Genomic DNA, 17,568 nt, shown 5'->3' with positions numbered 1-17,568 from the left:
TAAATACAGACTGCAGATCCTTTTTGAGCAGTTAGTGCCACCACATGGCCACACAGGAAGAAGAGCTGTGAGATGCAGATTAAATGAGTCATCATCAATTAGGTTAATTGTAATAAAGTGGTGGTCCGCCAAGTCAGACTAGTTACTCTAACTACACTTCACGTGATAGAGCCTCAAGGGGATAGCACAAAGATTCAATAAAGCTTCCACTTTAAAGAAGAACAAGTGAAATCACAACTGAACAGAAACTGAATATGTGTTGATCCTTGACGTGTCCTTGATGTGTTGACGCTTTTTCTCAGCAGCAGTACTAGAAGTTTCATCAGGGGTAATATCAGTAGGTCAGATCGCTGACTGAGATGCTGACTCAGCCTTGAGCACATCAGCTCCCCCAGGAAGGAAGCCTCGCAGCAGAGGCCCACAACCTCATCTAACCACTGAGGCCAAGCACTGGGAGAGTCCTTGAGCGTTTATCCTTGGGTCATTTAGTTCATCGTTCACAGAGACAGTAAACAACTAAAACTATTTTGAGGTACTTGTAGTTAACTCAAGTGTTTCTTATTTGCTGCTACTTTATAGTGGCACTCCATAACATTTTGAGGCAAATGTTGTACTTTTTACTGCACTAAATATATTTGATAACTTCAGTTACTAGTTATTTGCAGACTGCATGCTGCATCAGAGCCAAAGTAGTGGATTTTGAAAGAACTGATTCTGATAATCAGAAAAATGCCGAATGTCAGATCCAACAATTGACCAGGCTGATACTCGGTCAACCCAGAGCATACAGAATAAACATAGGCCTACATATATATATGCATGCTTACATTTAACATCAGATACTTAAAGACTTTTACTCAAGTACTATTTGCAGGAGTGACTTTCACATTCACTAAGATAATATACTTACTTTTGGGTGCTTTTTACAACACTGGCAACAGACCCACAGTGAATCCTAGATGCCTCACCAGACCACCTATGCATACCAACTACAAGGACAAAACTGTTCGGGTATGCTTGAGACAAACTACTGTTGCGTGTGCATGGCTGTTTCTTGCTATATTCAGACAATGTGGCGGCAAAGGGCCCCCGAAGCCACCAGGGGGCCCCCATGCTGAAATAAAATTGACAGATGTGATAGGCACTGGTGAAATTAATAAAACAAAATTCATTTGAGTGAATGATTTACACACTATGTTCCATGCAACACCATTGCCTTTCTGCCCAAAATTCTTAATTAATCCTACATTAAAGTTTACTAATTTCATTATTTTTTATTGGAAACAACAATAATGACAGTCAAAGTGATCATCTTGATGGGATCACCGACTCGCTAGGTGAAATCACCAGCCGACGCTGTCGTGGTTGGTAAACATTCAGTCTTACATTAGAAATGAGTTTTATATATGTATGAGCAATACTGAGTAAGGCTGTGAGAGTCCGAGATGAGCCAAAGGGACCAGATACTTGAGCGTGAGCTGGGTGCACACAGGCACATCAGGGGGTTGTCAGGATCTGACAAAGATCTCCAACAGTGATCCATTTTAGAGAAAGAGAGAGAAAAAACAGTGGCTGCATTTCAAATTTCTGCATCTAAAAACTTGTTGAGTGTATCGCAGTTGAATGGATATCCACAACCACGTCCCTACAGAGAACAAATCAATGAACCATTGTGGTGCCTCATTGTGTAGGCTTATCTACAAAAAAAGCCGAAAACCATTATTTTAATTATTGATTACTTTTCCATCTTGCATTTTTTACCAGAGGCTCAACATTATTGAAAGTTTGGAGTTGGGCTGAGCTCACCGTATCTCTCTGACGTTGTAGAGCAGGGATCTCAAACTGTGTGCCGATGGGGGGTTCAGGTTTCTGCTGTAACTGTGCTGAAATTTGCTGAAATAGAAACGCACTAAGGAAAAAGTGCTCTTTAGAGTCAAATGGTTGAAGGCACAACACAATCTCACTGCGAAGAACCCTTTGGAGCCAGTGTTCATACCTGCAGTAATACAAAATTACAAGAAGACACAGGTGACACACAGTTTCAACTCAAAGGCATTCATGGAGTGACAGAAGCAGCTCCGTGTGAACAAGGACAAACAGAGAGGTTGAAAGAGAGGTTCAGATCCTTCATACTTTCTCACCTCAGTTCATCTGGCTAGTGGCTGCACAAAGTGGGTGTGATTGTCAGTTTTGGAAAGTTACAAAAACTGTTTGACAAAGCTCCTAATTCCCCCTCATTAGACGCACAATCTGGCAATCAGACAAGCACATCTTGTTAGCAAACATAATCCCACTGTGGTGTTTGAGATTACACCACCATGTGCTGTCTCCTCACTGTCACAGAAAGCATCTACCAAAACAAGAATAGTTATCTTATGCTTCTCACCAAAGAGCTAGATTGTATCCATGTGAAATAAAGGGTAAAATGTGGGAACTCTCCACACACCAGCCTAAATGCTGACCGTTTCACTGTGGTTTCAAGAGGTTGAAGTAGATGAAGTCTGGAAACTCTGAATTACTCTGAATCACCTCGAGAGGTGACCCCATCCTCTCCAAAGATTCCCTTTAAAGGCCAAGCAGACAGGTGCTGGCCGGAGCAGTTTAAGAATGCACCTCTGTGCTTCAGGAGCTGTCAGAGTTGGCCTTGTAATAGCTGTGTTAGTGTTGAAATCATGATGTGCTCATGCTCTTTGGAGCTTTCTGCTGACCCTGATATCCCCATGCTCAGAATGCGGAGGAGAGCAGAGTCATGTTAGTGGGCAATACCAAACAAACGTAAAGAGAGTGGATGGACAGAGATGCTGCTCTGCTAAAATATGAGAGACAGTAGGGGATTCTGCAGCTGACATGTAGCGTGTAGTAGAAACAGCATGTGGCAGATGAGTGTGTGAAGAGAGGTACAGCTTCAAATGGACTCAGTGGGGACAAATGCGATCATACGCAGACTGCTCTGCACCGGGACAAAGCTGATGATGACGTCTGGAAGTACTGGCGTTAATCCAAACACCTCCACATCTTGTTGTTCTCGCCCCCTTACAGAGAGTCCTGGTGGACGCATTAGAGCAGGCTTCGGCAGAAAGACATCTGTGAAGAAGCGGAAGCATCATCTGTAAGACAAGTAGCTGGCTGAGGCGCAAGGACTGTAGAAAGCCAGTAGCATTACAATACATGTCATACTAAACTGCAACGTCAAGATTCCTGCTGTTTCTCTGCAGTCACACCTGCGAGCTCAGAGGGGAGCAGACTAAACTGAGACAGATAGCGTCTGGTTTCACTGGCAAGGCCAAGCTCATCTGACTCCTGGGAAGAGGGAACACGCTTTTAGCTGCCTCTGGGATGAATTGGTGCAGCGTCAGGAAACAAGGCTTGACAAAAACATGTCATCACAAGTAGCAGGAGACCAGCTCAGTTATTGTCTAAATGATGTTCAGTGTTTATTCATTGCAGCTGGTGGGTGTCTTCACACAATGTTGTTTTAGGGGAGAACGGGGTAAGATGAGCCACTCTTTACACCTGATTATTTTACTGCAAAATAAAAGTGCTTTTGTTTTAAATAATAGTTACTATATATACTTCTGGTGGTTGTGTTTTCATGGACATTATTTCGAAGACATCTATGACTGTGTTGCAGAGATTTCTACTGATGTTACCGTGCTAACCAGCTAGTCCTGGGCCTGATACCCTCCAGACCTCCTGTGATAGCGATGTAAAAACCAAGACTCCCCCAGTGGTCCAACTAGCTGCACGGCTAACTGAGCGGACAAGTTAGCAGCAGTTAGCAGTTACCTTGGTGATCTGCTGCCCCTTTCTGTTGGAGTATGAATTCAACAGGTGGCCACCTCTTACATATAGCACCTTTAAATAAAAGTTACTATCTGAAAAAAGTCTTACATGTCACATGTGTCTAGATAGAGTACAGTAAAGATTAACATTTAAACATTTTATGTATGCATCCCTCCTGCCCCCTTAGGATCGCACCGAAAAGCCTGTGTATCTTTGGTCACATACACTATACGCTGCCTTGATTGACCTTTTTATTGTTTAAATTATATTCTGAAGAAAATAAAATACAAACCTACAGGTTTTTAGCTTTGGAAATCAAGCAAAACATAAGAGTGAATTGATGCAGCAGCAGCAGAGGTAGGGATCTCCATCATGCTTGATTTTGTGTGTGGGACACCAAAATATTGGGGGGGGAACATGTAACAAAACAGCAATCCCCAACAAGGAAATGTGACATTAGCATAAAAAGGTATAGCATTGTTCATATCTTCACATCTCAACAGTGGAGAAGCTGAAGTTCAGGGAAGACGTCAGTGGGTCACGAACAACCGCTCAGCAACTCCCATCTGTCCGACAGCACGTGAAGGCAGCAGCAGTCACGCGTTGTTTGCCTCACAGAGCGCAAACATGGCGGATGATGGAGAGTCGCTGGAGTCCTGGCTCAGTAAGTTCACCCTAAAAGTCTTCGTTCACGTCGTTTATTCATATCAGAGGTGTGCACGTGTGTGCTGCATGATTGCAGGTGTCAGACACGTTATTTGGACTCTCGTGACATGGCTGCATCTGAAAAGTATCGTGCTATTTCGTCTGTGTTGTCAGAAAGTGGCTAACACAGACAGCTGCTGTCGCTAGCCAAAAGCAGCTCTCATGTTTGGTTCAGTCGTGTCCTGGGTTCATCATCGACATGTGTAAATGCTTACCAAACATGTCAGTACTCTATTCTACCGGTGACCCACTGTAATGTTTTGCATTTGCTCCCTGTGGTTAAAGACATTCCTAAACACCTCCAGGCGTTAACTTAATCCAAGTTCAAACAGGTCTTTCAGCAGCAAAAACAAACTGTGTCCTGTCTGGGAGCTTTTAAAGAGAGAGGTCATCACGTAAGATGAAAAGAAACCGCCTGATAGAAACTGTCTGTAGTAAGCTGGGCTCAGAGGGGATAGAGTCTGATACTCGAGGGTTGACTTAAATCGTGTCCAAGTGCATGTATAACAAATGTCCAGCCTTCATTAGCTTTCCAGGGACAGGATAGCCTATTTTTTTTTTACGTGTATCTTTTGGCAAGATTTCTTTCTCTTTTTCAGACAAAGCCACTAATCCCTCCAACAGGCAGGAAGACTGGGAATATATAATGGGCTTCTGTGACCAGGTCAATAAGGAGCTAGAGGGGTATGGTGGTCACATTGTTTCAATCTCACCCATAACGTTGAATCACATGCGTCTAATATAATATGTGTCCTCATTGTGGTAAACACACAGAGCTTATTATAAAGCCTGTTGTAACCAGTGGTGGAAGAAGTACTCAGATGTTTTACATAAGTAAAAGTAGCAGTAACTCACTGCAAAAATGTTTTTAATGTTTATTAAAAGTAAAACACTCATGAAGCAGCAAGATGACCTCTCAGTGTCAGTGTGACATATTGGATCATTGTTACAGATGCATGACTTTGTTATGTTATGTTATAGTAAAGCAGGGCATACTTCTCCCTCTTTTTCTTGGAATGCTGCTCTTGCGGGCTGCCCTCTCCATCATAAATTAATCTCTTTAGCTTATATGCTAGTGTACAGTCCAGTACATCAAGAAGAACTTAAAAATGCCTTCCCAACCAGCTGAAAAATACTCCCAAAAGAAAGCAACAACATCATTTTCATTTAATTTCTATATGTTTTGCTGGTAAAAGATCACTCTTCAAAGTGACTAGAAACTAGGCATGGGACGATATGAGACTTTTAGGCCACGATTATCCTGGCTAAAGTAATTGCGATTCACAATGTTATTCTGATAATCATTACGATACACTTAAAACTCTTAAAATGGTTACCTTACATTTACCTTACATCTTACAGATAGGACACACACCTTTTGTTAGTGACCATCCTCTTAGTGAAAAATTTAAATGAGGTAATTCCAGTATAATATATCAAACAGTCCCCCTGCATTAATAAAGGATAAATAAATGATGGGCATCTCCCTGTCATGTTGTAGGAATTCAAAATGAATCATGAAATCAAAGGATGGAACGTTATCAAGCTTTCTCAAGTCACTGTAATGAGGAAATTCACGATTATCCCGATAATGGAAGTGGAGTGTTTATATCTCAATTCTTGATTAGGCATGTGACGATATGAACATTTAATGTCCCAATTACCAAGTTCAACATAATTGAAATTCACAATATTATCCCATCATCAAAATATTCTTAAAACTTTAAAATAAAAACTGAAATTTGAGTAAATGTACATACGTTCCACCACTGATTATAACCCAGACTCTGGATTGCTTTTGTTTGTTAGTTTGTACTGGATTGTTTCTTTCTGTCATATTTTTCAGCCCACAAATATCCGTTAGATTGCTGGCGCACAAGATTCAGTCCCCTCAGGAGTGGGAGGCAATACAAGCTTTAACGGTCTGTTGTGTAATCTTTTCAATTTCGTTTTTTGACATCCTTCAGCATAAGTGGTACAATTAGAAGAGATTTATCTTGGCTTGTTTTCATATTTGCAGGTTCTTGAGGCTTGTATGAAGAACTGTGGGCGAAGGTTTCACAACGAAGTTGGAAAATTTAGGTTTTTAAATGAATTAATTAAGGTAGTTTCACCCAAAGTAAGTACCATAAAACTTTAAACCCCCAATAATGACACTATGCTTACTTGAATTGATATGTGTTGTTATATTAAGCTGTGCATCTGTTGTCTTTTAGTATCTGGGAGACAAAGTGTCGGAGAGAGTCAAAGCAAAAGTAATCGAAATGCTGTTCAGTTGGACTGTGTCTCTACCAGACGAAGCAAAGATCTGTGAAGCGTATCAGATGCTGAAGTCCCAGGGTGAGACACCAACCACTGAAGACCGTTATAATATGCTTATAAGATAAATAAGTCACTTAAACAATATGAATGCATAATGATAACTTCAAAAATATTCAGTCATTACTGTGTTTTGCCTTGGACTCCTTTTAAAGTGATTTTATCAACTTGAAGGCTGTAAGCTTGTCTGTTCCAGACTAGAATAGCTGTCTGTTGTCATTTTTATTTAGGTATTGTCTTAGTTGACCCAGAAGTCCCTCTTGATGCCACATTAATACCATCACCATCTCCACGACCAAAGAATCCTGTGTTTGATGACGAGCAGAAGAGCAAGGTGAGAACAATTATTTTGGGATGTTGTTTGTGTGAACACTGCACATAACTCTTTCTCTTGTTTTATCTCTGTTACAGATTTCCAATTAATTGTTTCAGTGGCACGGCATAGATTGTAATCATCATTTAAGATAGCACATTTGTTGTACCCTACCTTGTAGTACAAACTATGTGTGTTCAGTACAATATGTATGTGAGTTTCAGTGCAGGGGCCATTTATTACTTCTGTACTCAAAATATCCGAATGCCTGTGTATTTAACCGACGAACTCAGACCCTCCGACTGTTAAAGGAATCGTTTGACATTTTTGGAACCAGCCTGATTCACTTTCTTGCTAAAAGCTGGTTTAGAAAATAGATACCACTCTCATATCTGTCCATTAAACATGAAGCTACAGGCAGGAGATGGCCAGAGTGGCTCCACGATGTCATGGGCTCCGGCCAAGAAATCATTCGGCACATAAATCCCCTTAAAACAACAACTATGTTGTTTTTACTTCAGTTTTTGGAGGGATCAAGCAAAACCAGATATAACATGGTAATTAATAAGCTTTAGAGTTGCTAGTCGGTGGCTTTTATTTTTGGACAGAGCTAGACTAGCTGTTGCTCCCTGTTTCCAGTCTTTATGCTAAGCTTAGCTAACCATCAGTTAGCTCGAATTTTGCATTTAACAGAAAGATTTCTGAGTGGTATAAATGCTTTCTTCTCACATTTGGTAGGAAAACAAGAAAGTGTATTTCCAAAAATGTTGAACTGTTCCTTTACTTTTTCTATATAGATGCAGCCCACTTTTTATTAGAAATGAAATCCTTAAAACAGTCTGTCTGTCATATCCATATACTTTCATGTTTCTGTCATTCTTGAGAGTGACTTTTGACTGGAGTATTTTCTCGGTACATGAGAGGTTTTAAAGGATCAAAAGAGGAAGCAGATACTTCTCTCTCTCTCTCTCTCTCTCTCTTTCTTCCCCTCCTCTGCTCTTGCATCAGTGACTAAAAGCATTGCATCGTTGCATCCAACAGAATGCCACGCTCCAGTACCTTACTGACAACAGCGCACCAAAACAAGTCATGACTGCATGTTTACTTTGTGTTGATCTATGGAGGAAGTTTGTTTTTCCAGGGTCTGGGAGCTGGCATGGCTTTGCTGCCTGTGTCTTGGCAGTCTGTGGGAAATGAGATCGAGTGTTTACTCACTGATGGTTCTCACATCTCTCCCCAGCGATTAGCTGAGCTGCTGAAGAGCAAAAAGCCTGAAGATCTGCAAGAGGCCAATCGACTGATCAAGAACATGGTCAAGGAGGTGTGAATCAAATGCTTTCATCTCAAATCAAATCAAATCAATTGAATTTATATAGCCCAAAATCACAATCACATTGCCTCAGTGGGCTTTACAATCTGTACAGTGAACGACATCCTCTGTCCTTAGACCCTCGATTCAAGTGAGGAAAAACTTGCCATATTGAGAAAAAAAAACTTAACGGGGGGTTAAGAAAAGATGGAAAAAACCTCAGGAAGATCCCTCTCCCAGGACAGACAGACATGCAATAGATGTCGCATGTACAGAGCAGAACAACAAAATCACAGTTTACAAATTGCATCGACAGAATATCTGATACAAATTATATAATATATATGTCATGTCAAAGCTTATGTTTATACTTTCTTTTGTTTTTCAGGACGAGGTACGAACACAGAAGGTGACAAAGCAGAAAAGCACCCTGGAGGCAGTCAACAACAGCGTCAAACTCCTTAATGAGATGCTCGCTCACTTCAGCCCTGAAGACTCTACAGACGGAGACAAGGAGCTCATTAAGGTTCGTTCTCCATCAGATGAGGCTCAGGTGACCTTTTGAAACAACTTTACATATTTCTTTGGCATTTATTGACCTTTCTGGAAACACAGTTACAGTAGTGCACACCTAGCCTATATGGTCCCAGATCATTGGGAAGTAATTTGATACTGTTGGATTTCACCTTGTGGGAAGATATAAAAACACCCTCACTCTGAGACAAACCAGTCCTTCATTAGGTTACAAGTGTTTTGCAAGTATGTTTTAGAAGAACTTTATCTGATTTCCTAATCAAGTAAAGAATTGCACTCTGAGCAGCACAAAGTACATTTTTAAAACATGAAGGCAAGGACTCTCTGATGTGAAGTTATGAATATTCAGTGTGTTTTTTAAATTTTTTAAATTCTTTTTCCAGGAGCTGTATGGTGATTGTGACAAGCTCAGGCAAACGGTGTTTCAGCTTGCCACTGAGACCGAGGATAATGACAGCAGCTTGGGTAAGAAATCTTGGAATTTGGCCCTATTGATGCTGATGACTCACTCCCACTGTCCTCATTTTAATATGAAATGGATTAGTCATGATTTAGGGATGTCATGTGCATACTTAAGGCCAACATCCTGTCAGACCAGAGTACTCACTAACACACAGTTCCTAAATTCAGCAAACACTGTGGGGAAAAATGTGGCTTTTGGTTGTTGTTGTTGTCTGAAAGATTTTATAGATCTCTCGAGTGTAACCTTTTTAAAATGCTCCTATCAGGAGACATCCTGCAGGCCAGTGATGACCTCTCCCATGTCATAAATTCTTATAAGAAGATTGTGGAAGGACAGACCATCAATGGGGAGACTGAAGAAGCACAACAAACACAATCATCAGTCAGACAAGGTACATCTAACGGATCTGAGCAGAGAACCGTCTGTCATCATTATGTGTTTACAGAACGCTATTAACTATGCTGTTTGCAGTTTCAGAAATATTTTCAATAACAGCTTCCATTTTCTGTGCATCACAGCACATTAATATACAATGGGCACCCATATAAATGTGATAAAAGCTAATAGGCGAAGAGACTTTGCATTGACCATGTTTGGAAATATAATGCAATGTGCAAAGACACATCAGCCTTAAGTTACATGTAATGTACATGTCCAGTGAATATACAGGATTTGGAAGTCATTCTTCTGACTTTGGTGTGTTCATCGGCGTCATGTTGGCATGTGGGAGCAACATGGACACCAAAAAGAAGTTGTTACGCATTTTATCGCTCAGCGTTTAAAGTGCTCGTTGACAGCTGTTTCTAGTATTTGAGTGAAAAGGAAGAGCAAAGGAATTGATACAATAAATTACTTAGGTAAAAGTTTCAAGCCATCAACTCAGTGTTTACTTTTGTCTGGCGTGTTTCAGCATCATATGATGGCAACTTGGGAACCAACATTTTCTCAGATGTTCAGAGTTGTTGTTCCGACTTGATGGGGCATTCACATGAATGTCCCAGTCAGAAAAACATTTTTACCAATAATTGGTAGCACATGAAGCCGTGCATCCGTCATCAGTAGGAACAGAAACTAGTGTGTGATGCGAGGACACTGAAAAGATGTTTTTTCAGACTAGCCAGCAAGCTTTATGTGAAAGGACGAACATGTTTTTGCTGTATTTTTTAGATAATGACCTAAAGGTTATTTTTAATCCTCATGTTTTGGATTTGACACGTACATGCACAGTAGTTTCTTTGACCTACTTCGCACTGCACATTTGCATGTGATTCAACTCATTTATTAACTCATTCAGCCGGCTGCAACCCAAATCTAGACCACATGTTGAAATCAAGTCCATCCATGTAGGTGCTCTTGAGACTTAACAACATGACTGAAAGCCAACAGTTTATGTGCAAAGTGTGTCAAGATTGTTGTTATGCCACAGATAATGAAGGAAGGAACGATAAAATAATACTTGTTGTTGTCATGTAGAATTTATGGATGTCATGACTACAAACAATGTATACAAACGATCCCCCCTGCCCTCACAACATTTGACTATCAGCAGTTTGTTTTCATCTCTATTGGCATTAAGCAAATAGGCTATTTGAAGTTAGATTTGTTTGTTCCAATTCTGCAAAAAGAGAAGTTTCTTGTCAGAAACTGTGCAAATTGCCATAGTTCTGCATGGTAGCTGTTCACAGTGAGGTCTGTCATTATCTTGAGCAAATGGGACATTGTTCCTGGTAATGAACGGAGCTCTTGAGCTTGTTAAATGTTACTTTTTGTCTTCCTCTCACTGTATTGGGATGTAGCAGAGGTCTCAGCAGAAAAGATCTCAACAACAACATCCCACAGGGGATACATTGGAAAACTATCTGTATGTTATATGTTTTTGTGATTGTTTTTGTTAATGTATTTGGATGACCTTTTGAACTTAGTTTGACAGATGGTTGGACACTGTCAGTGTGACGTACATTTTTGTTTTCTTACCGTCTGTTTTTCTGACAGGCACAAACCAGTCAGAGATTCTGATTGACCTGGTTGGTCTGGACAACCAGAGCGTGTCTCAATCACAGCAGCAACCCCTGACATCCTCTCTGTCTATTCCTGCTGACCTGCTGTGTGGCTCTGCTGCTACTGATTCTCAGTCCCCCAGCCTTGGCGCACCCTCTGCATCACTCTCTCTGCTGGACGAACAGCTGTTATCTTTAGGTGACATGGAATATAAATGTGTGTTTTGCAGAGTTTCCTTTAATAGCTGTAAAGTAATAGCTGATTTTTACTGGCAGAAAGCATTTTGAAATCCAACATATTTAAATCTCTGTGGTTAATGTGCCTAGTGGAAATAATTCCCCTGCATTCACACGCAACATGAAGCAATCTTTTCATGTGGCATGATTGCACACAAAGTCAATGCAAAGAGTATTTGCTTGAGTTGAAATATTCACCTTGAGCAAAAATGTTGTGCATGTTGTAGGACTCAGGCAGAGCAGAGGGGTAGATTATTTATATGTACTCGCTTATCTCAACCTGTCTGCAGTTTCACGCCAGGGTGTAATGTATTGTAGTAAGTCCTTGCTGACCACTGACTAGAGGGGATATGTACTTCACTTCATGAGCAGACAGAAAGAAAAGGGAAAAAGAAGAGACTGTGGTAACTATCCAGAGTCTCTGGTGAGTGCAGGGTTAAGTCGGAGGTTGAACTGAACACAAACACGGACTCTCGGACCAATCCAGCGGTGGAATAGAACTCAACAGATCTTCTACTCTTTCAACTTGAGTTGATTTTTGACTCATTCCCAGTTAGTCAAATACTGATGTTTTGGGTTGGTGATGCACAACATTCAGCGGTCTATGTGAATTGTTTGTAAGCTCAAACACATTTGAATATTTGACCATAAATACTCTTTTTTCAAGGCATTGATATCTTCAAGGACACATGGACAGGCACCAACTTTTTGTGAAGGAAACTGAAGTTTTGACACATTTGTGTTCATTTGCAGGCCTCAACGAACCTGTTCCCGTTCCTCCAAATAAATCAACAAGTGTAAACCTGAGCACTCATTCGTCATCTTCACAGGTACTTAGATTAATTTAAGTAGTTTATACTATGTCAAGTATTGTCATATTGGTAATAGTGTGTTTTTTATTACTATCCATTTTCAGATTTGCAGTCAAGATTTGGACCTTTTTGACACCACTTCGTCTTCGGTTCCTGCGTTCTCCTCATCTTCGTTGTTTCCTGATGCCCTTTCTTTGACGGTACCTCCTGTTAGCTCCACCGTATCTCCATCTACAACCGCCTCCGCCTTGAGCTTCCCTGGACCTGTGTTCTCCATGCCTCTGGTTTCTTCAAACTCCGTCTCAAAAACATCATCCACATTCCAAGAGCCACTCAGTTCAGTGCTGAGTACCACTTTTCCAGCTGCTCTTCCTCCGTCATTCAGCGTTGCTCTACGTGCTCCCTCAGCAACTCAATCACAGCAGGTCTCAACTTCACCTGAAGCGTCCCACTCGCTGTCAACTTCTCTCACTCACAATCTGCAGGACCTCGCCTTGCTGGATCTGGGCAGTCCTAAAAAGTGAGTAGTACTTTTGCCACAAGTTAAATTGGGGAGGGAAAATGGATCTGCACCAATCCGACACACATATCATCTTGAATGCTTTATTGTATTTTAAAGCAATTTTAGAAAATGATGCCTTTAAAAAAATCCCCCTGATTGGCATGAGTGGGTGTCTAAATACCCAGTAAAAAGGCACCTCTGCCCTCTGAGATGCGTAATAGCGATTTCTCTTTTCTGTGACATGACATTTTAAGTGCACCCCAAACACTAATTTCCAAATTGCAGATTGATTCCCAGAACGCCATTAAACCTTTTTTTTTTTTTTTAGAATATTGTTTAGGTTAGATTTAAAGGCATAAGAGCCCTTTTGTATTGTCTCTTTTAAATCAAAATGCGAGGATTGTGACTGATATCTTTTGAAGTGGTCATGATGCAGTAAGTGTCTAGCTGCTACTCGTTAAGATGTCGGGTTGAGATTTGTTTTTGTTTTTATGTGAATTGAAGTGCTAAACCATTTCACCAATGATTTTGAAAGCTGACCCCGCAGAGTTTGTTTTGAAACTTCAGATCGTGTTTTTTTGCATCATGCTTCTGTTATCTAATTGTTATCAATGTTTATGTCGGTCATTAAAAGTTTAAGAATTATGGGGCCTGTAATGTCTACTTTAATTATCCACACAGTACACCCCGTGGGATGGACTTTGGCAGCCTGCAGATCAAGAGTGAGGATCTGCTCGCTCCCGCTGCTCTGTCTTCCAGTCTTGGCGTCACCTCCACCATGTCCACCTCACTGCTCCTGGGAGGCTCCACTCCCCCACCTGCCCAGAGTCTGGCAGATGACAGCCCTCTGTTACGCTCTCTGTCCCCCATCCTCCCTCTGAGCCAGGCCAGTCCAGGCAGGGGACAAGAGGTGTCCCTGGCCAATGTCTTTGTCCCTTTGGATGCAATCAAGCCAAGTGAGTTCCATGAAATTGGCTGTTTGTTTTTCTTTCTTCTTATAGTACTACAGTTTATTTAGTTGCTTTTCATAATTTGTGTAGGAGTGGGTTGACAGAAAAGTATTTGAGACATACAAGGATATTAAGTCAGCAATTTTGTAGACCTGCAAGTAAGAAATGAATGACCTAAGTTGATTTGGGGTCCATTATTTTTCACTTAAGGATTTGCAAGTGGTCTATATATGCAGTTAGCATTTAATCAGGGCAGACACACTGTAGAGGACATTTAACCTAATTTACCCCCAAATCTAATACAACATATTATATTTTGTGCACAGATTACACAGTGTAGTGTTTATTATAGTTATGCTACATGACAAATGGGCTTTGTATCCTCAAAAGTTGAACATAGCTTGAATCATATTGTATATTAGATCATATTATATTATTGTCAACCAACATGAGTCTAGGAATTGGTCGCCATTTCAACAATGGCAGTCTAAAAGGAAATAAAGGCCTAATCTCACAACCTTTTTAGAATTCGCTGTAGAGCCGATTATCACAGTGAGAGATTAAAAAACACCAGGATGAACAGGTCATGTCTCTATAAGTGCAGGTAATTTAGAGAACTAATCTATGTATTTTTCTATATTTCTAGAAAATAACACCTTTCTCCTTATTTGAGACTGGTTGGTCGTTGGAAAACTGAACTTTAGACATCACTGCCACTTGGTGGTGACAACAGCAAACTGCATGATATTTTCCTAAATCACATTGTTATTGTTTACTCAAATGTAATTTCAGTACAGAAAGAGGTGGTGTATTTGTGAGTCACTGCGCTGTTGCTGTTTTACCCCATTTAAGGTCAAGTGTGTCCTGTGACGGCATATGACAAAAACGGCGTCCGCGTTCTGCTGCATTTCGCCACCGACTGTCCAGCAGGCAGACCTGACGTACTTGTGATGGTGGCGTCCATGCTTAACACAGCTCCACTGCCCGTCAGTAACATTGTTCTGCAGGCTGCTGTGCCCAAGGTAAAACTTGCTGTGCCTCCGTGATATCACTATTACTGCACTGGAAGCTGCATGGTGTGCATTTTAATTTCAAAGAATTCACTTTGGCAGACGATCAACTCATTAAATCAAACATTTGCTTGGAAATGACGTTTAAATGGGTTGCTGCTTCAGTTTAATGCTCACGGATGTCTGTTCTGCTAATTCTTCAGATGATGAAAGTGAGACTGCAACCACCCTCAGGCACAGAGCTGGCTCCTTTTAACCCAATCCTTCCCCCTGCTGCCATCACTCAGGTCATGCTGCTTGCCAATCCTCTCAAGGTAGAGCTCAGCCTGGAGCTTTTCTTGGTGTTTATACATTTATTAATGCAATAAGTCACATTTTAATTAATAGAGCCCTTTCTTGCTGCAGCAGTATTTTTACTTATATTCAAGGTCATGTCAATCTCCCCTTCTTTTTACAGTCTTACATGCCAACTATTATGCCTTAAGGATGTGTGTGTGAATGTGTAATTATTTTGCAGGAAAAGGTCCGGATGAGATACAAGCTGACATTCACACTGGGAGAGCAGTCACACACTGAAGTCGGGGAGGTGAACGAGTTTCCGCCTGCTGACAGGTGGGGAGCTCTATAGCCCTGCCAGACGAGACAAGGCGTCTTAAACAACTGAGTTTGTCAGTGCAGCTCAGAGGTCAAGAGGAAAGGACAGTAGTGGAATGCTTTTAGGAAATTTTGAAGTATGTAAGGTTAACTTTAATGGACCTTGAAGGAGTTTTTCTGCTTGAAATGGACCTCTGAAGTAGCCAAAGTCCTGTAGCATACATCCAACTTACTTTACTGCAGTGCCAGAGGTAGTCAGTGTGGTGCACTAACAAATGGTGTAAAGTGAACATGGACGGTTATGTGGGGAATTAATTGAAGATGTTAAATATTGCTAAGTTATTTTTATATTTTTACTATTATTATACCCGTTTTCTCTCATTTTAATGTTCATATTTACATCAGTCCCTCAGGACTGAGTCAGAACTGATCAGAGAGTACTTGCACTTTTGGCTGCCAGACAGTCTTAACATACAGCAAACACACATGTTGAAGGAGATTGTGAAGCCAGGGTCATATACACATGTGGCCACAACCTGCATTTCACATGATTTGGTGTCGACTGTGTATGATAACTATATTTTACGTTAAAGAATTTAAACTGGAGCAGACAAGAGCCCCTCTGTTGCCACAGATTGGCTCATTCAGATTCGGTTACTGCCAGTTGACCTCTTCCAGTACGCCTCACGATTACTACTGCTGAATGGTTCAGACTCAAACTTCAACTCAGACTCCTGTTATGCTTTTTAGTCTTTCAGTATTTATTATTATGAATGTATTATTTATTTTGGTTTGGGGAGGAACGTCTGTTTAATTACTGTATTGTGTTGCAATCGACAGCTGTATTCCTTCTGCTTACTCTTCTTATGATGGACACTATCAGTATTGCAGTGAGACAGGCACAAATCAGTAGGGGTCTGTCTAGGAGGCTTTAATGTTACAAAATATTCAGACAGATATTTCATAATATGTTACATTCTGTAGCAGCAGGGTGGATTCTGATTACTTACATGTCACATTACATGGTTAGGCGGTGCACTCGGGATAGCATTTTAATATATAAATGTAATTCCTGCAAGATATAACAGCAGCCTTATGCCAGAGACATGATACACTATTCCTTGGCAGGCACAACATAATCTATTAAGGATAAGGATCAACTGGAAGACAGGAGACAAAGTTAATTAAATGCCATGTATAACTTTGCCCTTGCCCCTGCAGTTAGACAATGTTGTGGAAACCAAGCTAAAGGGATAGGTTATCCCCGCTGGGTGTAAATGTGTAGGTTGTGTGGGCTTTTCCTGTATCAAACCAGGAAAAGATTTCTTTGAGTAAATCTTGACAAAATATATCAATAGTAAAAAACTTGGTTGTTAATTTAAAGCATTAGGTTTACCATGTGTTCATCAAAAACTAACTTCTTTGTTTTTTTTGTCTTTTTGGGGTTATTAGTGCTATATAGGAGATTCTCCACATATTTCTTATGAAATTATTTATTTGTCTTAGATTGTTCAATGAACTTGTCATTGTATATTTTTTTGAAAAGCTATTTCTGTGCATGGGAAAATAAAGAATGACATTGATCTATTTGTATTACAATTTTCACATATTTTTGCCTCATTTTTCAGGGTCTTAACACCAGTATCAATGCAGTAGCACATTAACCACAACTTTATTGGGCTGTATTTCCATTTCAATGCAAGTCAGTCCTGCATTTAATAAAGAAAAGTGTCAAAAGTAACAATACTGATGTAGCAGGCAAGGTAATTTGAACTACTTTATTAGGCTACTGTCTGACAGGTAATTAGCTCATCATAGGTTGTATGTGAAATCTACAAATTAAATACTAATCTCACATAATTGTAGTAAAAGTTCAACCTTCCTCTTGAAATGTGGAGCAGAAGTGTAAAACAGATTAGAACAAAATGGAAAAGTACAAGCATATCAAAATACCTACGCACGCCATACACCTCTGGTATCATCTTGCAAACGCCTTATTATTAAAATATTTTTCTGTGTAAGCGGATATTTTAATATAGA

At 40.4% G+C, this 17,568-nt stretch overlaps 1 protein-coding gene across 1 annotated transcript; it reads left to right on the top strand.

Annotated features, from left to right (window-relative positions):
• The first annotated feature begins 4,346 nt into the window (after positions 1 to 4,346).
• gga3a (golgi associated, gamma adaptin ear containing, ARF binding protein 3a) lies at positions 4,347 to 17,127 on the top strand. The gene is made up of 17 exons (XM_084339834.1): positions 4,347 to 4,447; positions 5,088 to 5,172; positions 6,335 to 6,410; positions 6,509 to 6,607; positions 6,705 to 6,828; positions 7,038 to 7,141; positions 8,361 to 8,441; positions 8,818 to 8,955; positions 9,347 to 9,428; positions 9,692 to 9,817; positions 11,419 to 11,640; positions 12,414 to 12,490; positions 12,577 to 12,992; positions 13,656 to 13,930; positions 14,777 to 14,946; positions 15,138 to 15,248; positions 15,452 to 17,127. The coding sequence occupies exons 1-17, from the start codon at positions 4,411 to 4,413 to the stop codon at positions 15,560 to 15,562; spliced, it is 2,334 nt and encodes a 777-aa protein (XP_084195960.1). The 5' UTR covers positions 4,347 to 4,410; the 3' UTR covers positions 15,563 to 17,127.
• Positions 17,128 to 17,568: the final 441 nt, after the last annotated feature.

The sequence above is a fragment of the Pagrus pagrus genome, assembly GCF_965226575.1.
Source record: "Pagrus pagrus genome assembly, chromosome: 2".
Lineage (NCBI taxonomy): Eukaryota > Metazoa > Chordata > Actinopteri > Spariformes > Sparidae > Pagrus > Pagrus pagrus.
Note: the sequence above shows the minus strand (reverse complement) of the source record. Positions and strands in the feature narration are given on the sequence as shown.